Below are 25221 nucleotides of genomic sequence, written 5' to 3' on the forward strand. Positions count from 1 at the left end.
CAGTGGGCACTGAGTACTTGGGGAAGGGAGAGAAGCGAAACTTCACACTCCTTTATGCCTCCTTCCCCTGTGACTTGGCGTGTCCCTCCAGAACCTGCACAGAGCTTTAAATTGTTCCATTTCTGGGAGTATCTACCTTACCTCTCAGTTCAATTTTAATATCAGGTAAACATACATATCCATGGGCCATGGTGGTGCACAACTGTAATCCTGGCCTTAGGAAGAAAAGGCAGAAAGGTCAGGAGCTCAAGGTTACCTTGACTGTATAATGAGGCTGACCTAGGCTATATGAGACTCTGGCTCCAGTGTCAAAGCTAGGAGCTAGAGAGATGGCTCAGTGGTTGAGAGCCAGGTTCAGTTACTAGCGTCTATATGGTGGCTTGCAAACAGCTGTACCTCCAGTTCCACGGGATCCAATGCCTACTTCTGACCTCCACAGCTACCAGACACGCACATAGTACACATATGTACATACATGCAAACAAAACACTCATACATGTAAAATAAAACAACTAAATATTCTTATTTATTATTAACATTTTATTAATCAATATTAATAATGTTAAAACAATACAAAACATAGACTGCCCAAATTGTTTTGGGTTTGAAGACGTTTGTCACTGTCGCAGAAGTCCTCAGAGAGACTGCTGGGTGTTACTGGAAATCCAGGTGCACTGACTCCTGTGCAAGATGCAGAAAGGACAAAAGGAGGGTGAGGTCCTCCTGGCCCTACCCAGTAAAGCCTGCCACTTGAGGCATGGTCATTGAGCAAATACAGTCTTGGGCATTAACAATGGATAGCTGGACCCCATCCACCTCCTTAGCCATCCAAACTGCAAAGATTCCATCTGGGGTAGAATAAAGTGGTAAGGCTTAGTGGTGGAAAAGTACTAAAACCTGAGCAGCAAGTTTACCTTTCCTGGGCTGGGGGATGACTGGGTAGAGGGCTTGCCCAGCATCCACAAAGCCTTGGGTTCAAGTCCCTAGCACCACATAAATTGAGTGTGGTTTTGTGGTTTGGGGAGGTAGAGGCAGGAAGATGAGAAGTCCGAGGCCTATCCCAGCTACTTAGCAAGTTACAGGCTAGTCTTGGATATATACAACCCTGTCTAAAAATAAATCAAAACAGCCAGGCACAGTGGCATATGCCTTTCATCCCAGCACTTGAGAAGCATAAGCAGGCAGACCTTTGAGTTCAAGACTAACCTGGTCTATATAGAAAGTTCTAGGTCAGCCTGAGGTACACAAAGAAACCCCACCACAAAAAAAGGAAAAAAAAAGCCCTCTTTCCAATTGGTTTACATATTTACACACCCAAGTTCTCCAAAAGGGGCTCTGCTCTGGAACACTTTGCCTCATGAGTGTGGGTGATGCACCACACTTGTGAACACATCCCAAGCCATGTTCAATAGACACCCCCCTCAGGCCTGGGGCCCTGGCTGATGCATGGGGGTGGATGGCATGGCCTCCTGTAGCCACTTCGTTTGGGCAACAGCACGATGGGTGTCCACGTGCTTATCCTTTCCGCCTTCACACCTAACGTGTGTCGGGTAGAAAGGTGGGTGGATGCAAAGCCTGCAATAGGACAGGAAGCTACGCAGAGGGGAAGACCGGCAGACAACACCCAGCGTTGAGTACAGTTGCATGGAGTACAGGGGACAGGACAGATGCCATTGAGAGCATGTTGCAGTGAGTTTCATTGTCTAGAAGCCATTATCTCAAGTGCCACTAAGAAAGGAGACATTGCTAATGAAATGGAGACATAGTGCCTTTCACTTAGAATGTTACCACTTCTTACTTAAAACACTACTAGACTGAGATTTAAAAGAAAAAATAAACACCTTTGTGCACCAAATTAAAAGGAGCACAGAATCTGGCATGCTGGTGCATGCCTTTGATCCCAGCACTTGGTAGGCAGAGGCAGGAGAAACTCTGCCAACCTAGCTGTTCAAGGCCAACCTAGTCTACATATTGAGTTCCAGGACACTCAGAGCTCTGTAGAGGTAGATAGATAACTAGTTAGATGGATGGATGGATGGATGGATGGATGGATGGATGGATAGATAGATTGATAGATGGATGGATAGATGGATAGATGGATGGGTAGAACAGAAGCACAGGCTATACATATACAAATATACACATACACCAGTACACCTGCTTGCAATCCATGTGTGTACATGTTCAAAAGAAAAAGAATAGCTGGGTATGGTGGTGTATCCCTTTAATACCAGCACTCAGGAAACAGACACAAATAGACCTTTGTGAGTTTGAGGCCAGACTGGTCTACATAGTAAATTCCAGGCCAGCCACGGATACATTGTGAGATCCTGGAGAGAGAGGGAGGGAAGGGGGAGCTTAGAAAGATATTTGAATGGTTGGCTCTCAGTGTCTTCCAATATGGCCACAGAATATACTTTAGCCTAGCATTGTTTTTCAGGACAGGGTTTCTCTGTGTTGCCCTGACTGTCCTGGAACTCGCCCTGTAGACCAGGTTGGCCTCGAACTCAGAGATCCATCTGCTTCTGCCTCCCAAGTGCTGGAACTAAAGGCGTGGGTCACCACTGCCGAGCTAATATGCTTTTTTCAAAATTACAAAGCCAGAATTATTTTCCCAAAGTAAGGAACCCAATGTGGCAGCCGGAAGATGCTCCAGAAGATGACAGCTCCCAGATAACAAGGTGGGGGCTCCCCCGGCACAGCCACAGTAGGCCTCCTGCAAGGTAAAGAAGAATGAGGCTGACTAGAGCCCGAGCCAGGCTAAGGGGGTTGGTTTCCGACGGCTCCAGCTGCTCTGATTTGTTTTCAGGGCTTGTTTCCACGCTTCCGCGGTTCCCTAGCGTGGTGCTGAGCCATCTTGATCTCCTCTTTCCTAACCCTCGACACTCGAGATCTTCCTGATGCTGGTGACATTGGAGCTACCCTGGCTGGGCTTCTCTGGGTGAAAGTGAGCCATTTGCCAAATGGGCTGCCGACTGTTCTTTTCCCTCGGGTCTGTTGTAGAGCATTTACAAGATCCAGAAGATGTTGTTGATAGAGTTAGCCCCTGGCTGGTTATTTGGGCTTGGGTTGTGAAACCCCACCCGGTCCTTTTGGCCAGTGTCTTTTCTTTCGCTGATCTCAGGGGCCAACTTAGATGTGGCAGGCGGCGGCAGCCATCATTTAGTTGGCTTAAAAAATAAAATAACTTGTTTTTAGAGATTTATTTCGTTTAATTATGTGTGGATGTGTGCACATGTGGTGTTTATTTGGGAGTGCACACTGGTGTGGGAGTGTTGGAGGCCAGAGCGTTGGATCCTCCTGGAGGTGGAGTTACAGGCAACTGTGAGGTTCCTGACATGAGTGCTGGGAACTGAACTCAGCTCCTCTGGGAGAGCAGCAAGCTCTCTTAGCCACTGAGCCCTTAGCTGGCCTTCTTAAACACGACTGTGGCTCGCTCCACACAAGGAGTATCTTAAGGATGAAATACTTTACATTTTTATAGATTAATAGTCTAACTGTATATATTTGGTTATTTGAATCATTTTCTGTTTGTTGTTGTTGCCTTTGAGAGAATAAGGTTCACTCTGTAGCCCAAGTTGGCCTAGAACTATGCTACTAGGGATAGCCTCAAACTTGTGACAGTTTTCCTGCCCCAACTCGGAAATGCTGAGCCACCAGCCCCTGGGTGCCATTGCTGTTAGTTTCCTTGAGACATGGTTTTTGTATCTTTGGTTGGTTAAGAACTGGCCTGTTCCACTTTTCAATGGACCATCTAAGCTTGTGCTCGCCCTTTGTTTGCCCCTCCCCAGCTCACTTCTTTTGTTGTGGTGGTTGTTCGTGGTTTTGTTGTTCTTATCGTTGTCATAATTTTTTGAGATTATAATTCTATCGTCTCCCACCTTTCCTGTTCTCCTTCTAACCTCTCCCATGCATCCCCATCCACTTGTTTAAATGTATGGCCACCTTTTCCTTAATTACCATCACACATGCGTGTATAGACATTCCTAAATACATGAACACAACCTGTTCGGTAATTGTTTTATGCCCTCGCCTTCTTTTGGTCCTTGCTGCACTCAGACCTTTCACTTTAGCAAGTGGCTGTGCTTTGTTCATCCGTGTGGATCATTTTTTTATTACTGAATAAAGCGAAAAGGCTTGCTCCAGCCCCCTCCCGATGGTGAAAGCCTCTGTCCGGTGTGTTTGGCCCCTGCTCACTTTCCTGCTGCAGCTGCCGATCCCTTCTGCGCTGATTCGCTGGTGCGGTTATGTCTTCCTTACCTTGTTATCCACAGTCCCTGGACCACTAGGCACCATTGTTCCCTTCACTGTGAAAATAAAATGCACTGTCACCCTGATGTCCCACATGCCGTGACCCCACTGGCTCCCCTGTATTCTGAGCACACCCAAGTTCATTGCCTGGCAACTGCTTGCTCCAAATCCCAACACTATTCTCAGTAACGCTAGTCTCTCGCCACCTCCGTTCCCACTCTCAGACGCCCTTGCCCCAAACAAGTCTCTCCAAACTTCGTGCACTGTTTTCTTTGTTTGTTGGCTGGTTTTTAACCCACTCAGCCTGCTTGGTGCATGGGTATGGACCATCTACTTGAACATGGACAACCTATCAGGGGCCTCGTTCCTGTAGAAAACTGGCTGGAGAGATGGCTCAATGGTTAAAAGTATTCTCTGCTCTTCCAGAGGACCTAAAGTTGGTTCTCAGCGTCCATGTCCAGCAGCTTACAGCTGCCTGTAACTCCAGCTGCAGGGGGTCTGATGCCTTCTTCTCTGGGCTCAGCCAACACACATGCACCCGCACACGCACATGCACACGCACACACACACACACACACACACACACACACACACACACACACACACAAAATCATAAAAAATAACTGATTCCCCCAACCCTGCCACAGCCACCAGTTGCCGATAACTCCTCGGCAAGAGTGGGCTTCCATGGATTTGATCAAATTACATTAAATGCATGTATGAAAGTCTCAATAAGTTAAAAAAAAAACTATACAAAATAAGATAAAATCAATTCCAAACAACAACAAGGTTTAACGAGCCTCTCTCCTGCCCTGAGGCTCACCTGCACACCTAAAGCAACATCCACCCCTCTGTCTTCACCTCGCTCAGGACCATAGTGGAGGGAAGATTTGCCCTCCAGCCATAGGACACATTGATCCTGCTTTCCTAAGCTAAAGAACACATTCACACTGAGATTCCCTCCACAGCGCCTTCAGCTGTGAAGTGGTTATGTCGACAGCAGAGGGGTTTTTTTAACCTCATTTCTTCCTTCCTGATCCATTACCTTTCGGGTATTAATGTGCCACTGGGTATTGCATGTGCCAGTATGAGTAAGTGTGCTTTGGTAACTGTCTCAACTGCACAATTTTTTTTTAAACTACTGTTGTCAGGCACTAAAACAACACTGTCTGCCTTTTATGGCATTAGGAAGAAGGGCTGGGTGCATAGAATATTAGCTTTGGATTTTATAAGCAGATCTCAAGAACTGAGGACAATGTGGCCACACATTTACTTTGACTGGTGGGACGCTGAGGCCTCCAGCCATCTCTGTAGAGTATGGCCTGCAGTGGCTGCGGATGTCACTGAGGCCGCAGAGTACCTGCCTGACATGTATAAAATCCTGAGTTTGAGCCCTGTAATATATAAACCAGATGTGGTGCCCCTCACCTGTAATCCTAGCATTTGGGAAGTAAAGGCAAGAGGATCAATTCAGGATCTCCTAACAGGTATATTCCAATGTTGATAAGCAGCAAGTTCGAGGCCACCCTCGAACACTGAGGCCCTATCTCAGACAACAAAATGGGGATTGGGGGAGCTGCAGAGGATTGCCATTTTAACTAAAGGTTTCCTTTGGGGGTGTCTGAGAGAGAGAGGGAGTGACAACCGAGCCCCAGAGGTGGCCCCGGAATATATGTCACCGGTCAACAAGTGTACCTGGGACCCTCAACAGAGATAAGCCAGGGCTCGTTTCTGCCTTGTCTGCTCACAGAGCGAGCAGGGTCTCAGCCTTTTTCACATCATGTCTGTTACCACTGTGGCCCACAAGCCTGTGGTCAGGCGTCTGACATGTGCTCTCCTGTGTTGTGTGCAGGGACAGGGTGCCTTGTCAGAAAGACTACGGAGCTTCAGCATGCAGGACCTCACCACCATCAGGGGCGATGGTGCTCCTGCTCCCTCAGGCCCCCCTCCACCAGGGTCTGGGAGGTCCAGCGGCAAACACGGCCAGCCCAAGATGTCCAGGAGTGCTTCTGAGAGTGCCGGCAGCTCAGGTAGGTCTCTCCCCGTCCCTTTTGTAGCCTCGTTGTCATTAAGAGGCGCAGTACTGGATGGCACACAAGATGTCCCTTGCCCCATGGACCTGTCACCAACAGAGTCATTTGTTAGATTGTACCAGGCCAGATCCATCTCGTGAGCCACTTAGGAAGCTGGCCTGGGGACTGTGCCTTGGGCGGGTTAGGTCATTAGTACTCAGTTACTCCTCCTTCATCATCGTCTGAGGAATCAGGATATTGGGTGCTGATTCCTGGGTCAAGTCTGGAGCAGGAGCAAGTCTTGGCCTTGGGAATGCTTTCTATTCTCTCTAGCCCCACACTTAGGTCTCATGACCCCCTCTCCCACTCCCCAGGCCTGGTGACACCATGGGCCTTCTTTCTCCCCATGTATTTCCTCCTTTCCCTCTTCACTGTCTCCAGTCATCTCTGACCACTATGCATGCCCACATCTGCACCTACCAAGAACCACACGACCTGAGGTTCCTGGGGTGAGGGGTGGGGATTGGGGGGATGGGAGGAAGTCATTCTAGTGACTGGAAGTCTACCTCCCATGGTTAAGCACTTGGCATGAGACTGCCCAGATGGGGCTTAACCCTGTTTAATGTGTGGAGTCTTGGGCCTGTCTCCAGAGGTCTCAGTAGGTTTGCATGAGACCCAGCTGTGTAGGTCAAGGTGTGGACCTGGAACTTCTTGGGTGGGCATTTCCAAGACAGATTCTTAGAAGATGACAGTTGGGCTGGAGAGATGGCTCAGCGGTTAAGAGCACTGACTGCTCTTCCAGAGGTCCTGAGTTCAATTCCCAGCAACCACATAGTGGCTCACAACCATCTTTAATGAGATCCGATGCCCTCTTCTGGCAAATCTGAAAACAGCTACAGTTTACTCAATATAAAAAAAAAAAAAAAATAAATAATTTAAAAAAAAAAAAAAAAAAAGAAGATGACAGTTATTCGGGAGCAGGGCAGAGCTGCTGATAGAAAATGGTAGCCAGCAGGATGCGTGGAGGTGCCAAGTCACCACCTTTGCCCTCCTGGTTACAGAAGAACTAGGACTTGGGATGTTTTAGAATATGTGTTATGTACCCAATGACTGCCCTACCCTTAAGCATGCAAACCAGGCCCTCCAGGGTCGGATCCTTATTGTGAACTGTAAGAGGCGCCTGGAAAGGCACTTGGGCTCTGAGCCCCCGATGCTGACAGACCCCACCTGATTCTGAGGGCTTACACATGGTGTGGACGAGATAGCACACTCAATACCATCAACACTGCTTGGTATCCCTCTGCTTCCTCTTGCCTCGGGACCACACACCACCCCTAGATTTGAAGGTCATATATATTTTTAATGGGAGATGTTTTCACCCCCGAAGCAGGGCAGGACTGGAGAGGAGCAACGTTGACTGTGAGGATTCAATTGGAAAAAGCAAAGTAAGAATGCTCAGGGCCGTCCATGCCTGGGGCCAGTAGGCAGTAAGCGCCATTGTTATAAACCCTGTTATGCCTTCACCTCATCCAAGAAAGCACTTTACAGTCCCTGAAAGGATTCAGGAGACACATGGGCTTCTCTGTGAGGCAGTGGGAGCCCTGATTTTGGAATGGCCCACACCAAAGTTGAAAGGGCAGGCAGGGAGTCCTGCTTTGCCTGGGAAGTGAACCCAGTGAGCCTTGCTGTCCTTTCTCTTAATAAAAGTCTAGTTTTTTCCTATAGGAGAGAACTAAGTAGAGACAGCAGGCACAGAGAGCTAATGCACTCTGCCAAGGCCACACAGAATCAGAATCTGGGCCTCCTACCCAGACCTTCTCTTATTAGACGTTCTGGGTCAGGGCTCAGAATGAAATCAGCGTAGCTTGGCGGCCTTCAGAGATGACCTTGACGCTCAGAGATGACGTCAGTGGGGTGGGAGGCCCTCAGAGATGATGTAGGCGGCTCTCAGAGATGATAGCAGGGTAAGCGGCTCTCAGAGATGATGTAGGAGGCTCTCGGAGATGGCGTCGGCGGGGTGGGCGGCTCTTAGAAATGACTTGGGTACCTCCAAGGCCTAAGACAGTTTCCAGCCCAGTGATGGACAGAAGAAGGTTGGGTGCTTTGTCTTGGTACTGGCAGAGTTGGTGAGATCCCTTGCCACCCTGAGACCTCAAGATCTCCCTTCAGAGAGAGAGAGGTGTTGGCCCGTGGTGGGGAGGCCAGGGAAGGTAGCATTCTCCCCGGCTGCTCTGGGTCTAAATCAAGTCACCTCAGACAGAAAGACAGATGAGATGCAGATCAAGTCCTAGGAGTCGGACAGAAGTGCCCATGCCCAGGTTGGAACTGAGGCTGTTCTGTCCTCCCCAGCCCTGTCCACAGCATGGGGTCCAATACCAGGGGAGGAAAATTGGGTAAGAAGCCTTGGAGTCGGGGTGCAAACCGAGCCTCGCTATGCCTTTTTTTCTCGTTGCTGTGGCCAAATAACTGACAAACAGCAATTGCAGTTGGCGGGAGCATGGGTTTATTTCGGCTCACAGTTTGAGGGCACGGGCCATCGTAGCCAGGAAGGCATGGGGCAGGAATGCGAGGCTGTGTCACATTGAGTCAGAAGTCAAGAAACAGGAAGAGAACTGGAAGTAGAATCTGGCCATCAAAACTTAAGGCCCAACACCTGTGACTCATTTCCTCCTGCAAAGTCCCACCTCCTAAAGTTCCACAGCCTTCCAAAATGGCTCCACCGCCTGGGAGACCAAGTATACAAACACAGGAGCGCGTCCTGGCTAGGTGACACTGAGCCCATGGGATCCAGAAATGGCACACAGGGCCTGACACCACAAGGCAGCCACCACACATGTTCCTGCTTATTCCTGTGAGCCCACTTCCTCCTCTCGGTTATGTGTGCCACAGACCTAGAACTTTTCTCAGAACAATGCCTAGTCACAGCAGAGTATTTGACCTTGTGCAGGAAACAGATCCCTGTCCCTTCAGCTTCCTCTGAGGGAAAGGCTCCATTGTGTCCTAGTCAATCTTGTGTCTTAGGGTTGTGAGGAGAACGAAAGGGAAGAAAATAAAGAACATTTTCAGACTTCAAACGGGGTAGGAGTTGAGCCAACTTAGGAGAGGGAGCAAGTGAATGTGTGGCTGCAGGTCATGGCTGTGAAGCAACTGGAAGCCCAAATGGCCTCAGTAGACAGTGGTTCCTAAAAGCTGACTGCCCTATGGGAATACACAAACCACAATGAAATGCCTTAATCCCAGCAGTTAGAAAGCAGAGACAGGAGACTCTTTGTGAGGTCAAGACCAACCCCATTTACCAGTGAGTTCTAGCCCTGTCTCAAACAATAGATAGATGGGTGGTTGGGTGGGTGGGGTGGATGGATGGATGGATGGATGGATGGATGGATAGATAGATAGATAGATAGATAGATAGATAGATAGATAGATAGATAGATAGGTAGATAGGGATATATAGGTGATAGCAGGGGGAGGGGTAGAGAGTTGCTCAGCTGGTAAAGTGCTTACTTACTTTATAAGTATGGGAACTGAGTTTGTATCCCCAGAGTCCTTGTAAAAGCTTGGTGCTGTAGCATCAGCCTGCAGTGTGGCACTGGAGGGTACTGACAGGAAGATCCAGAGACTTTGTCCAGTCTAGATGATCCGGGGAACCCCAAGTCCAATGAGAGCTCCTGTCTCAAAAATAAAATAGAAAGCAAGACAAGAAACCAACACCAAGATCTCACTACTACACTCACAAGCAGGAGTGGGCTCACCCCACCCATGCACACGGGTATAATACACACAGCAATATACATATTATACAAAAGAATATAGAGTTTGCAAGAGCACAGTTAGGCAAAGGGATGTGTCTAGATGTTGAAATTCATGCTCCTTGAGGAAGTGGGGTTGGTGAGGTGCTGGATAAAAGCAACAGCGTGGGTCCAGGAAACAGAAGATGATGGTCTGAGGAGAACCAGGGAGGAGATCATTTGGCTCTCTGCATCCCAAGGAAAGAAAAAGAAAAGAGAGAACAAGACACAGAAACTATACTGCTGTGTTTACTCTGCGTGCAAGCTTCTAGCAGGCAGATGCTGGTTCTGTGCCTCCCTCTCCAACCGACCTCCAGTTGCCTGCCACGTGCCTAGCACACAAATGGCCCCTGCATTTGGTGTAAGGAGAGCATAGCATCCAAGCATTGGAGATGCAGAGGCATAGTTCTTTGCTGCCACTCTCAGCACTTGGGGTGAGGCTGGGCCATGTGCCAGAGCTGACTGGCCTGCCTGGTGTTTGCCCTCTGGCTTACAGAGGTTAGGGCAAGCAGGGACTGATTGTCCTCTCTGCAATCTGAACTGAGAGGGAGGGATAACACACTGAATGGCTGCCACTACCCACCAGGAAGTGTCCATGGAGCTGAGAGACTTCTAGAGATTCAGAGTCACTGGGTCAGCATGGATTTAGTGAGCACCTACTATAGTCTAAGGAGGTTTCCTGGAGGACTATCTAAATCAAAAGGTCTAGGAGAGGTTTTGAAGAGGGATGGTTATTCCCAGGAGAAAATTTCACAGCTCTCACCTCCTTAGAGCTACAGGAATCGGGGCCTGACCCAAGGGGAGGCTGAATCAGAGTTGATCCCTTAACACACTGTAGTGTTTATCAAGACTTCCCTCTTCCTGGGATTCTGGGGCCTCCCTGGTTGCTGGGGCCTGGTTCCTTTTGGGTGGGGGCTGTCTCTCACAGCACCCCCACCCAATCGATTCCCACAGTGTGTACCTGCTGCTCCACCTGCAGGACCCGGAAAGGTGAGTAGCAGCCAGTCTGCCTGCAGCCTGCTAGACTCAGCTTGCTTCAGGGGTCTCTAACCAAGTGCTGGACCCGGACCTTGGGGCTCCCTTTCAGCTGGATGGGTCAGATGGGGACAAGACCCTTAGGGGAAGCAAAAATATTGTCTAACATTTCTGTAGCCAGACCTCTGGAGAAGCTGCAGTCAGGATGCTGGCTGAGCTCAGTGACCTGAAGGTATGACTGAGACCTGGCAGATTGACTCCAAGAGGGCTCCAGGGTCACTGCCTGGAGTCCCTCACCATCTGGGCCTCTCCCAAGCTGTTAGGGAGTGCTGAAACACAGCCAGTGACTTGGCCCACAGTGAATGGTTCAAGATAAACAGGTCAGGCTGGAAGCTATCAGGACCTTTAATGACCTCAGTCTGTTTGATGATGGCCGTGAGTCACCACGTGTTCCATGAGAAGAGAATTATCCAGCCTCTTAGAAGGAATGTTAGCGACGTATGTGTGGATCTTTAAGCCAACATATAGCAGTGCGCACCCAGTGCAATGGGTCCTGAGCACAGAGGAACTTGCCATGATCCTCTGAAGGGGGGAAGCCCTGAGTTTTTAGGGATTCCGGCCCTACTAAGAGAGCTCTGGCTTGCCACACACTAGCTGTGCAACTTTGTTTGAGTCACCTAACTGCTCATCATAAAATAAAGGTCCTTGCTTTCCTCCCTGCACTATAATGGAAATGGCTGTTAAAAGGGGCTTTTGAAGGGTGACTATTATTTTTATTATATCCTTTATTTGTGTATGAGGGGTGATATGTGGTCATGTGTGTGCTGTGGCCTCTGTGCGGAAGCCAGAGAACAACTTGGGAGAGTCAGTTCTCACTTCCCGCAATGCAAATTTTAGGGACCAAATTGAGGCAGGAGGTGCCTTGATTAACTGAACCATCTCTCTGGCCCATGGCTGCTATTTTTAAAGGCTGTCATATCCAAATGAACCCAGGATTCTGGATCCCCACTTCCAGACAGGAACCCTGGATGTTGCTGCTGGTGGTGTGTGAGCGACAGCTGGTGCAGCTGTGGCTCTCTGGGGCCTGCTATACACTGCTCTTACAAGCTGCACCTCCACTTTGCCTGAGCTTAACTAGGTGCATTAGGAGCCAGGGAGGGCACTGGGTTTTGAAAGCCATAAGTCCAAGACAAGTGACACATAGGAGTACTAAGCAGGGACACAGTGGGAGAGTAGTATTCAACCAGTCTTCAGAAGCCCCTGTCTAACTGGGGCCTCCCAGTCCATCTTGGAAGCTGGGGACTCCCATTGCTAGACACTGGTACATAGGCCTGGTAGACTTCCTAGTTCCTGGGAAACAGCTCTTCACTGTCCCCAGATGGCCATGGTCATTTCTGTTCCCCATTCTACATGTTGACTTGTATCATGAGCCAGGATAGTATCGCCTGGGGACCGGTTCTGTTAACGTCCCATTCTTTCTGATCCGCTCTTCCCCCTGCCTCTAAGATATCTTCACCTATGAGGACACCAGTAGTTTTATAGTCAGTCTGTGTACCAGACAATTAAATCAGCAGGTGGTAGGGATCTGCAAATTCTGCAGGCCACTGCAGCAGGTGTCTCAGAATGGGTGGGGTTTGGAGGAGTGAACAGCTGGTAGCAAATAGCCAGATGCATCCAGCAGGGACGGCTCTGCTTGGAGTCCAGGCCTGGTCGCTTTGGCCTAAGCCCTGGCTTTTGCAGGCCCTACTCTCCTAGGGTCCTGCCGTCGTCCACTACCCTGGAATCTTCTTCCTGCTCCCTAGAGCTCCTTGTAAGGACCCAATCCCATGATTCCTCCACAGTGAGACCCTCTATATCCTTAAGGACAGTTCTCCATTCTCTGGGCCTCCTTCTGAGCGAGGGGTTAGATATTTCTGTGGTCTCTCCAGCTCTATGCCAGTGAAAGGCACTCTACTGGGAAGTGCTGGCAGATGGGCTTGGGATGTACTTGTCTTGTACCAGGGGCTGGAAGCTTAAGCTTCAGCACCATTTGAGAGGATTCCAGGGGGTCTTGGGTGATCCCCTGAAATTATGTCCTGTGAGATGGTGGTTCAGTCCAGAGCATAGGAGGGTTCTAGTCATCCTTGGAGACTGAACTTTCCAAAGGATATGCAAATACAGGTCTTAATTCAGATAGTGGAGAAAGGGAAAGTGGGAATTTGGGGAGCTGACAGTCACCTGACAGGGCAGTGACAGCCATGGCATTAGAGCTCAGAGCCCAGCAAGCAGCAGTTGTTAGTCAGGGCCTATTCTAAATTGTGCCTACCAGACACTAGAACATTCCCTCCCTACCTCTCTGCTTCATTCTGATTATCGGTCAGCTCCCTGCTGTTTCCTACATATTTCTGTCTCTTTGTAGATGCTTCCTGTCCGGCACCTTTCCTCCCCCTTCTTCTCTCTTCCTCCCTGAGCTGCCTGTCATCAATCAGAGGGGTGTATCAGGACTTTTTTTTTTTTTTTTTTTTTGGTTCTTTTTTTCGGAGCTGGGGACCGAACCCAGGGCCTTGCGCTTCCTAGGCAAGCGCTCTACCACTGAGCTAAATCCCCAACCCCAGTATCAGGACTTTTAAAAAGTCAAGCAGGCAGGGAGTACATTTAAGTACATGTGGGTTTCATTCCAAAGCCCCTTCTCTAACAGGATGTTCTTTCCTTTCTCCTTGGTGACTGCTGGGACCCTGGATGTAAGTGTTCAGACAGGCGTGTCCTTTCAGCACATCTGCTGCCTTGCATCACTAATGTGTGCCGTGTGGGATGCATGCTAACCTGGGTGTCGTGCTGCACTGTGGGTGGGTGGCTCAGCGCCTGGCGCTGGCAGATCTGTTCAGGTCTTTAAAGGACTGAGACAACCCAGCCCCTCTTTTCAGTTCTCCAGTGCTGACACTAACACACACAGGTGCTCCATTGTGGAAGACAACTGGGACCCCTGTCTTTAAGTAGAAACTACCAACCTTGACCCAACCATGACAAGGCCTGGGGTGCCCTTGCTGAAGGGTCAGGAAGACTTCTTATGGGAGAGCACATACCCACAACACGTTCTCAGGATCTTGGAGTCTTAGCCATCGTTAAGATAGAGGACATATTATGTCATAAGTCTATGAAAATGTACAGGTACACTCCGTATTTTCCTGCTCAGTCACTTGTCCTTGATTCTCAGACTGATACCACCCTTCAGTGTGGTATCAATTCAATGTGACTTATTTCTTATTTACTCTGCTGCTTGTTCCAAAAAGTATGTGTGTATGGATGTGTGTGTGTGTGTGTGTGTGTGTGTGACAGACAGAGGGGGAGGGAGAGAGGAGAGAGAGAGAGAGAGAGAGAGAGAGAGAGAGAGAGAGAGAGAGAGAGAGAGAGAGAAACAGTAAATCAAAGGTATATAGGAATATAGGATCAGGAGAAAATTGTAAATGCAGGCCACCTGCTCCTTCCTCACACCCACTGAAGAGGGGAAGCAGTAACCAGCATCCACAGTGCACTGGCACTCAGAAGTGTGGCTGTCCATGTTATTTTCTGCCCCAAGAGTGAGACAGACTGTACAAACAAGGGACTAGGGTCCCAGCTTAGTGGTAGAGTATCTGCCCGGCATGTGCAATGGCCTGGATTTGACTTCCAGCATTCAAAAAAGTAAAATAAATGGTAAATACCAACAGCACACTTGACAGACACACAGGAACCATTCTAACAGTTGGGCTGGTTTTTAGGCGGGGTTCTGGGTCGCTTCCATCTGAAGCTATTTCTGTCCCCCAGCCACCCACACTGGCCTCCTTTGCTCCCACCCTCTGCCCAGATCAGTTCAGGCTTCTACTCCTGCCTAGATATCTGGAATGATCTCCACTCCTGGGAGTCACAGGATTACCTCTTTTCAAAGGTTCAAGGTTCTTGTTCAAGGTTTCAGTGAAGAGTGTGCACAAAGCCCTGTTAAGAGTTTCAGTACTGAGATGGGCTCTGAATTTTCTTTCTTTGTTTGTTTTATTTTGCTTTTGTGTCTGAGACACGGTCTCCACACTGGAGCCCAGATTGGCCTGGAACTCACTATGTGGCCTAGGCTAACCCAGAGAAAACTTTGTGCCCCTGTTTCCCGGTGATGGGATACCGGCATGCATGCCCACTCATGAGACGCCTGTTGTTGTTGTAGTTAATGTGCGGTTTGGATGCTCAGCCTCAGTACGCTCTGGAGGGCAGGCTGAGGAATTACACACCCGAGGGTCCTGCTGTGTCTCTGGGTTATCATGCTGCCCGTGACAACTGGCATGGGAAAGCCCTGGGTTTAAGGGGAACGGCCCGCACCTGTTCAGAGGTCTAAACTCAGCCAGTGAGGAACGCCATCCTGAGGACGCAGTTTTTTGCTGGGTGGAGCTAACCAGGATGCTTCTGCGTTTTTACTTTGGCCTTGGGTCCTGACTAAGCAGGAGGAATCCTGTCCAGAGGAATGTCCTGGTTAGTAAGTGCCATGCCCCAGTGTGGAGCAGATCTGAACCGTCTAAGATGGCAGCATGCTTCCGCTTAGCTTATTGGCCTATCAGTGCCAGCTGAGTGCCCAGCCCTCCCTCAGACACTCAGAGAGTAAAAGGGATGAGCAGCCACAGCCCCACAGCTCGGGATGTTTTCTGCTGAGACAGTGCGACTGACAAGAGAACCATGGCATATGGCAGGAGCTGGCTGCAGGGTATAGACTCTAAGCATCATCTGGGGCTAGGGAAAGGCAGCTTTGGAAGACCAGGGTGTTCAAGAAAGGTGGGCTTACTGTTCTCAAGTCCAACAGCTGATTTAGGAAGGAAAGGACAAGAAAGCAACAGAACTTGGAGTAAACAAACTAAGAGAAGCACGGGGGCGGGGGGAGGGCGGAGAAAGAGAAAGGAGAAAAAAAAAAAAATCCAAGGCAAATTTGTGATGTCAGGCCCTGCTGTCCACCCACGGTTCAGCCCTGCAAGGCCTACTGATGGCAGCTGTGTGCTCGTGCTGCCCCCTGCTGGCTACCATGGAGCACAGCAGAGGAAACTGGAAAAGCTTAGTTGCAGCCTTAGTTACAGCAACCAGCCCTCTGGTGATAAGATTGGAGCCAGATCTGCGACTGAATGTGATTTAGAAGCAGCAGCACTGTATCTCAACAAGAGCTGGGGTTTCTGTCTGTAGACCTTAGAGTGGTGGAACAGGATGAGTTGTGGACCCTCTAGCTCTACTTTCTGTAATTCTGGATGGAGACGACATACCAAGAATAGAACGATGTTCTGGATGAAGATAATACACCAAGAATAGAACCATGGATGTGTCCGTGGATGCCAGATAAACTGGGTAGGGCAGAGAATAATTTACAGACTGCCTAAGCTAGGACATTCTGGCTCAGCAACATGGCTGCATTCAATGGATCACCTTAATGCTGGAGCTTTACCTATAGTTCGTTCAAGTTAGACTGAAGTAGGAATCTTGCTGTCACATGCGGGTGGGATAGGGGATGAGTTCAGATTTCGCATTTCTATGAGGGTCCTCTGCTGTCTAGCACCAGGTATTTTGAAATGAAAAATCTGCACAGTTCACCTTAAGATGATCCCTTTGGGTCTCTAGGCCTACATTTTACATCCTGTGTCTTACAGAATGCCTGGTGCTGCATAGACAAGGGTGCTGCACTGTCAGCATCGCCTGTGTGTAGTTTAGGAAGCATCACCTCTCAGAGGCACAGCTCTGGTCTTCAGAGAGGCTTTTTCCTGGGCACTCCTCAGGTGCTCACTCACAGGTCTAAGGATCAGTCCATGACAAGCCTCAGAGTTAAGGACGTGTCCTCTCCTGTCCTCCTTCAATGGCTTTGAGCCTACAATTCATTCTGTACAAGCTGCTGGGTCTTCCACTGACACCTTCACTTTCCTGAGTCTCCTAAGTACCACTCTTCAGATCTGGGGCCCTGGCCGTCCTAACAGGTTTGCTGTGCCGTGCACCTAATCTCCCCCTCTGCCCATCCTTGCTCCCTTCTACACTGACCCCTTCCCGCCATCTTTGTCTCCTTTGTCAGATGGACATTAAGTGGTGGAGGGAGATGTGAGTGAGGGTGGTGTGAAGTCTTGGGAGCCCCACCAGGTCCAAAACCCACTGGCGTTTTCTGACGAGGAGGAGGAGGACCTGTTGGAGTTCATATACAAATATAAGGCACCGAGGAGGACCGAGTTTCCCCTGGAGGTACATGGTGTCTGGGGTGTGGACTAGAGCATGTATTTGCACTAGAGATCTGGGGGTGGGGGGATGGGAATGGCACCACTTGTGATACCTGACAACACTTCGAGTACTTAGGGGAAGAATGACTTCCCTTCATCAAACAGGTAGGACAAATCACCAACTTCCTGCCAAGATCTGAGTGTGTGCGTGTGTGTGTGTGTGTAAGTGCCTCACCAGATGAGTTATTTCTCCAGCTCCACAGTTCTTTAAAGTTATCAGAAAACAATATACGTAGTACTATGGCCAATTGTGGATATAAACAGGGTTTTGACAACAGAAGGACCATGCTTGTGACTCCTGGGCTGACACAGGTTGAGAGTTACTAGTCACAGGTTCAGGGAAAAGCTACTTGGTTCCTCTCTGGTTCTTTATCTACTGAACCTTCTTGCCTGAGGGTCCATTGTGAAAAAGTCACGACTCCTGTCACACACAAAATTAGAGGCCCTGGTGAAAATCGGATGGGATACTCACAAACATTCCCCTTCATAAGCCTCAAGTCTTAGCGTTCCTATTGACTCTGAGATGGAAGCTACAACCACCTCAGATGTAGGAGTTCCTCACATTCCTGGCCAAGATGGATCATTTCATATTCTCTCATATATTCTTTCCCCACCCTTCTCCAGGGCTGGGGATCAAATGGGGGTCACCCATATATGCCAGGCAAACATTCTACCACTGAGCTATGTCTTCAACCAGTCAGTGTGGATTAGTGCTGGGTACTGGATGAGTCCTATCTGGCCTCAGGATCTGGGAAACCTCATGATGGGGAGAGTTCACTCTTAATCTCTAAATAGCCCAGAGCCCAAGGGATTGTTGTTGTTTGTGGTTTTGTTATTGTTATTGTTGTTAAGACAGTCTCATTCTATAGCCCAATCTGGCCTCGACCTTCTCTATAGTAGAGGCTGGCCATGAACTCCTTATGCTCCTGCCTTTACCTCCTGAATGCTGGGATCACAGGTGTGTATCAGTACACCTAGCTGTAGCTTAAAAGCTTTGCACACAGCTCCCATTACTGTAATGTCCAAGAGGCAGGTACCTAAAAAGGGAGGTTGCATTGCCATGGTCTCAGGCAACATCTAAAAGCGAGCAGTGAATATTCCCTACCAGTGAGGCAATGGCCTGAGGTGTCTGGGGGAGCACTGAGCCAGTCAGTCACCAGGAGATGGTGGTGAAGGGGAGACAGGCCTCAGGAAATTCAGTCTGATGGGCAGTGAAGAGAGATATCCCATAGCCTGGACTTGGGTACAAAGTCCTCTGCTGTGGGGCAAATGCAGAGCACTATGAGGAAAAAGGGCTGGAGGTATATATCTTGTGGGTAGAGTACTTGTTAAGCAATGTTTGAGCCCTGGGCTCAATGCTCCAATATGGGAGGGAAACAAAGAAACATTCAGCCCTGTGTGGAGTACATTTGTAATGTTAACACTACACTTGGAAGGCTGAAGCAGGAGGATCATCCCAAGTTTGAGGTCAGCCTGGGCTACAAAATGATCTCATGGCCACCCTGAGCTACTTAGAATAACTTTGTCTCAAATGAATGAACAACACTAACCAAACCACTACGAGACACAAAGGTGGCTGTGTGGTCAGGCAGAGGCAAGAGTCAAGGGGTCTTCTAGGCAAATGGCTTTGAAGCTGGCACTCAAAGGGACTAGAAATATTTAAGAATAGGGCTTCCAGTGAGAGGGGACAGTGGTGTGAAAGGACAGTGGAAAGTTCTCTGTCCTCACAGGAAAGCTTGGGTCTGTGGACAGTGGGTTGGGGTCAGCTGTGTGAACCCCATTCGGTGGCATGCTAGGAGGAAGTCTTTTTCTTTCACTTCAATTGTAATGCCTCTTGTGGTTTGTGCCTCCTCTGAGAGAAAAGGTCTCTGCAGTACTCTTCAGGGAGATGAGGTAGTATTAGCCTTCCAGGTATGGCTTGCTGGAGAGTAAAAGGTTTCACATCCAGAACAGAGACTGGAAGTTTGAAGCACACATCAGAAAACAGTTCCCAGAGGGAATATAAAAATCAGTAAAGGGCTGGAGCTGTCCCTTGTTCAAGTCACTGAAGCAAGGAAGACATGCCATTCTACATACCCTTCCCTTCAGACTCAGGAAGGTGTGGTGGCCTTCCCAGGAGGCTCAGCCTCACCTCACATGGTGCAAGGGTGTGAGACTAGAATCTGATTCCTGTTGTGGGGAACCCAGCTCTACCCAAAAGAGGGAGCCAGTCCAAGTATCCCTACCCAATGCTGTTCCCCAAGATTCCACCCTCAAGCCCCACAGAGGACGTCCTCTCTCTGCTTTCTCTATCAGGCACCGCCTAGAACCCTTCGGTCCCGCTTCAGGAAGAAAAGTACCTCATCCTCGGCCACTGAAACCACGTGAGATGAGCCAACAGCACCGGATCCACAGACGTCTCTCCTCTGCCTTAAAGAGCTAGTCACTAGTAACGCGGAAGTCCGCAGGCTGGGTGTGCTTTGAGTGTGCAGCCCCACAGACACAGCCTTTACTTGCTCCCCCTTCTTCTGCCTTTAAGAATTTCTGTTCTCTTTCCTTTTTGTTCCTGCTGGGGAGAGGCTAAAGGGAAAGGTGGTGGAGGAGGGTGAACTCTGTCTTCTGGGGTTAGTGATTTTCCACAGTTGGATTGTCTTGTGGCCACAGTGTTTTTAGATATATAAGCACTCTTTCCATGATGCTGCTGAGATGTACATTTGTAAGTTATTTGTTGCATAGTTTCTAGTCCTGTAAATGCAAACGAAGTGATCTTTTTTAAAACTCCTTTGGTTGTTCTTGGTACTAATACATTGGACTATGGTGTACATATTTGCTGCTTTTGGCTTAATGTTATGAACTCGCAAGGGCTGCCAGAAGTTCTGGTAAGTGAGAGAGCTGCAAAAACAAAAATGTAGGCTAATCTTTCGATTCTAGGCATCGTCTCCAACCTGCTTACAAAGCCAGTGCCAGTAAGGCATCACTTCTGCAGGAAGGTGGCCATGTGCTTCCTTCCAGTGGCTGTGTGGTTGGTAGGGCAGAGCTGAGGCAGGAGTGCAGTGTTTCAGCAACAGGGAAGGTTGGTGGGCATCAGGGAGAGGAAGGAACAGAACGGCTTCTTCAGATCTGGAGGTCTGGGTGTCCTAACAGGTTTGTTGTGCTGTGTACCTAATGTCACCCTTCCTGCCTTTTGGCTTCTGAGCCCTTCCAGGAGTACTGCTTCAGGCAGGCAGGCAGGCTCGCCCTTACTTAGCATGGCCGTTTGCAGGATGGAGTCTCAGCTGCTGGCAGAATTGCAAGTATCTCAGAAGCACTTGGCAAGAGTGTTTCTCCTTCAGGGACCAGTGCTGTGGCTGATTTCTCCAGGAGCCTGCATCTGAGCACCTTGTTTTAGAGTACACTAAGCAAGAGAAAAGCCTAGAACTAGGTTTTTGTTACAGATGTGTACAGATGTGCTCAAAAAACATGAGACCCTCAAATCTCAAATGACCACCAAAAGGCAGGGTCTAGGGAGAACTGAGGCTAACCCACAGGCAGCTGTGGCTCTTGCTCCCTGCTGGCTTGTGTGGAAGATGAACGGGATGGACGGACACGCATGTCACTCCATGTCTTCATGGATTTAATACAAGCCAGGACTACACTGAGAATTTTGACAAGTCTCTGACTTAGATAACATTGTGTTCTGAGGGAGCTGCCCTCTTCTCTGATAGCTGAGCCAAACTGTAGGGCTAGTCTATGTGCATAGAGTTGGTGTTTCCTTTCTGTGTAATGCATGCAAGAGGTCACAACCTCTTTGGATTATGTTTGTTCACCGCTATGCCCTGAAGGCTAGAGAAATTGTGTTGTGTACCACATAGAACTGTCAACTGACTGCAAACAGGCTCAATGACAAACCGCTCTGGTACTGAGCTATGCAAACATGCATTGAGAGACTGCTACATTAGCTGGGTCTTGGCCATTTCACAAAGCGTTTCAGTTGGAGTTCATTGCTGCCAGATACACCTAGTGGATTTTCCAAAGGTGATTTTGTATTTTAGAACCCACCCTCAGGAACTAACCCAAGATCTGATGACTGAGGGCAAATAGTCTGCCTGTGCCCCATACCCATCTGAACCCATTAGGAAAAGCATCTGTCCTCTTCAAGCTCACCCAACAGCTCCTCACAAGAGAAATGATACCCTCTAAAATGTACAACCGTGTCAGTTAGGTGTATCCAGGATGAATCCAGAGACACAGGTGCAGAAAAGACAGAGAAGAAGCTTTGAACCTCCTCCCCGCCCCCCAGAATACTAACTGGCTCTAGGGCCAGAGTTTAAGTCCTAGTACATTTTCACCGTTTTACAACAGGAAGTCATAACCATCTAGGCTCCAAGGTTGTACTCAGCCATGCCAAAACCCAGTCGGAAGCACTCCTCTCAGATACGCTGTATTACTTCTTACTCAAGATTTAAAATATAAAGGTATCTAAATTGTCGTCTCATTGTAACTATTTTTCCTTCAAGTGGTGACTAAGAAGTTGACTAAGTTTCTTCTCTTAATGACACTCACTGTACAGCCAAACACAGCTGTCTTATTTCTTGAGAACTGTGTTTATTTTTCCAACAAGCTGTGTGTTTGTATGTAGACTGACATATGATGTGAATGCCCCTGTACATGTAGAGGTGTGGTGCTCTGTCTACACAAGATAAATGAATGTTTCTAGTTTGCTGACTTAAGACACGGGCTGTTTACAAATTGCTAGCTTGAAGGTCTACTTGTCTCGGCTTTGAGTTACACTCCATGGAGCACAAGCCCCATTTCTGAAGAGGTGAGGTGCGGTTTCACGATCATCAACTGGAGATTTAGTCAGAATGCCTCCTGGCTTTGTGTGAATAGCTTGCTCACTTTGCTGGCCTTTGATATATGTATTCTCTGTGGTAAACTGTCCGTGTGTTTGTATTAAGAGTGCTTGTCAATCACAACCATCACATAGCCATCCCGGTTCTTCATCTTGCACAGTATTTGAAGTATTACAAGTGGTGGAAGATGTGCTTCATCCTCTGACAGTGCACACTGGGAGAGCTGATGTTGCGGATCGTGACTGCGCATTTCCTCCAGTTTATTTCTGAGGTCTCTTTAGGATGGAAATAACTAATAGTACACTGGACTGTGTGTCTAAGGGATGTAAAGTGCAGTGTTCCGGAGGCTGAAGCTCTGCTGGTTTGTTATAATGCCTGATAAACATCTTGAATAAAGTCTTAACATTTTTCTTTAAAAAAAAAAGTGTGATGTTGGGCTTATGAGAAAAGAAGGAATAGTTTTTTAAAAGAATTATTATTTTGGTGGTTTTAAACAATTATTGACCTAGACCAGCAAGTCATTCCTCAGTGGTCCTAAGGGGGACTACCAGGACATAAAGAAGACAGGAGAGCTGTGTCTTCTCCCAGTCAAGTGCTTCCTGAGTGCTGGAATTACAGATGTGTCACCCCAACCCAGTGGAGCACAGGATCTTACATGTAGTTTAGGGCGGGGGAAGAGTCAGCAGAAAGCCCATACAATTACATTAGGTCATCGTGAAGCTGATCAAGCAATGTTGCACAGGGGAACACAGGATATCTCTAAGTTCATCATAGATCACACATCAGTTTTGAGACTGATAACTTCTTTTTAAGGGAAAAAGCCAAGTTCCCAGGGACTAAAACCTTAACTCCTTGACCTCAGCTCCAGATCAGAGCTTGCCAAGTCTACCCTTAGCAAGGACAGAGAACTAGGTTCCTTCTGTCCTTTCATCAGGGGTGCTAGGAGAGCCTTGGCTTGGCCTGGCTCTCAGCAGATTATATATATATGTGTGTGTGTGTGTGTGTGTGTGTGTGTGTGTGTGTGTGTGTGTGTGTGTGTGTGTGTGTATGTATGTGTGTGTGTGTATGTGTATGTGTTATTTTTTGGGTGGTGTATGTGTATGTGTGTGGTGTGTGTGTATGTGTGTATGTGTGTGTGTATGTGTGTATGTATGTATGTGTGTGTGTATGTATGTGTGTGTGTGTATGTATGTATGTATGTATGTATGTATGTATGCGTGCGTGCACCTGTGAGCACGAGTGCAGGTACCCGAGGAGACCATCAGATTCACTGGAACTGGCATTACAGGTGGTTATAAACCACCGGATGTGGGTGGTGGAAACCAGCCTGGCTTCCTCTCAGCACTCTTAACCATGGTACCATCTCAGCAGTCCCAAAATACTTCTTAAAAGTGTGGGTAGGGCTGGTACATAAGATAGCATAAGGAGACAAAGAACTTGCTAACAAGCCATGGCAGAAGGAAAGAAGATCCTCCTGCAAATTGTCTTCTATCTCCACACGTACACAGTGGCACAAATATCTCCACCCACATCCCCCAAAGTTAGATAAATAAAATGTGATACACACGCACACGTATGTAGGAGTCTATGCCTATAGCTCAGTTGGCAGAGTACCTCCCCCTAGTACTTTATAAACCAGATATGGTGGGACACAACTTAAAATCCTAGCATTCAAGAGGTAGAATCAGGAGGATCAGAAGCTCAAGGGAATTTCAGCTATGTCAAGATCAAGGCAGGCCTGGAACATATGAGACCCCATCTCAAAAATACAAAACTAAAGTAAAAATTTCAAGTATAAATGAGTTAAAGATTTTAAATGTGGGAGATATGTTTTAAAGATCAGTGGAAATTGGGAACCTGTGAAAACATGAGTAGTTCACACTGTAGGCAGTTTTATCTGTGTGAGCAGAACTCTGGGTAGCAGCTTTCTTCTTGAGTTTTTCTTCACTTGCAGATGAGGGATTACCTATGCAGGTTAGAACAGGCTTGCACATGTGCAGAGCCACTGTGGATGGTAAAAATGCCCTTAACACTCTGCACCCCTTGCCTTGAAACTATGAGCATCAGGCACCAGGGCTCATACCTCCAGCACCGCATAAACAGGATGTGATATAACTTGACTTTCATCCATCCAGAGGTAGGGACAAGAGGATCAGAAGTTCAAGGTCATCCTCAGGATTGCATCGATTTGAGGCCAGCTGGTGCTAATTGAGACTCTCTATCTCAAAAACCAACCAACAAACAGTAAGACAGCAGACTCACTCCAGCCTCACTGGGAGGTCACAAGACCTTCAAGCATCAGTTAATCACAGGTCTGTTCTCTTTGTTTTGATAGTACACAGACTAGAAAATAAAGCAGTAGATTCAGAGGGCAGAAAACAGGAAGAAATGGAAAGAAAGACAAGAAATCCATTCGCTCATTTATGCATTTCCTGAGCCAGGGCCATGCACCAACAGAGTTGACAGATAGAAAGCAAAGCCATACAACCTCAGAATTGAACTGGTAGAAGTATTTACTACTGGTGTTAGATCACAGTCATTTGTTGATTAAGATCTGAGCATCCTAGGCTGTTGGAAAATCAAAGGAAGTACACAAGATTCCAAAGAGTGAGTTAAGGGATCTGGGATGCATTAGCTGTATTTTAGAGTAATCTATTTAAGCCTCTGTAAGCTTTAATGCCTTCAATTTATGTCAGGGATAAATAATAGCTCGTATAAGATTGTGTAAGGTTGGCAGGAGGTGCAGCAGAGTTTTGCAGATTTGCTGAACTATGATGAGTGTTCAATAGATTACATGTAAAACAATTATGCATACACTTGAACACCACTTAGGCAGGCCCTAATATAAACTGCTTTATTGTCAAACTAAAATCTCAGCTTTGATGAAAGACTCCCTACCCACAAATAAAAGCTGTATGTATGAAGTTCCCTTTCCGTCAAGGTGTGCCTGCAGCCCTCCTGATTCAGCCTGTGCCTGCTGTCCTTGTCTGCCTAGCCTGTCCTTGGCTACAGGGGAAGCCAAGGCACTGAGACCGTGTAACAGAGACCTGAACCATCCAGGGTAACTCTAGGAAAGCATAAGGCTGTGCAGTGTCTTCCTTCCTAGTTTCTGAAACACCAGCTCTTTCCAGTGCCACAGATATAC

At 48.1% G+C, this 25221-nt stretch overlaps 1 protein-coding gene across 2 annotated transcripts in view; it reads left to right on the forward strand.

Moving 5' to 3' along the window:
• The window catches only part of Reep1 (receptor accessory protein 1), a 114650-nt gene extending 92160 nt beyond the window's left edge, over positions 1–22490 (forward strand). The window contains exons 6-9 of one of the 2 annotated variants that reach the window (XM_032906357.1): positions 6104–6281; positions 11006–11041; positions 17079–17230; positions 19561–22490. In XM_032906357.1, the coding sequence (XP_032762248.1) occupies positions 6104–6281; positions 11006–11041; positions 17079–17230; positions 19561–19632 (438 nt within the window). In that variant the 3' untranslated portion in view covers positions 19633–22490. The remainder of the gene's footprint in view (positions 1–6103; positions 6282–11005; positions 11042–17078; positions 17231–19560) is intronic. The other variant, XM_032906356.1, reaches the window with a different exon arrangement.
• Positions 22491–25221: the final 2731 nt, after the last annotated feature.

This window comes from Rattus rattus, chromosome 6 (assembly GCF_011064425.1).
Source record: "Rattus rattus isolate New Zealand chromosome 6, Rrattus_CSIRO_v1, whole genome shotgun sequence".
In the NCBI taxonomy this organism is placed as follows: Eukaryota; Metazoa; Chordata; class Mammalia; order Rodentia; family Muridae; genus Rattus; species Rattus rattus.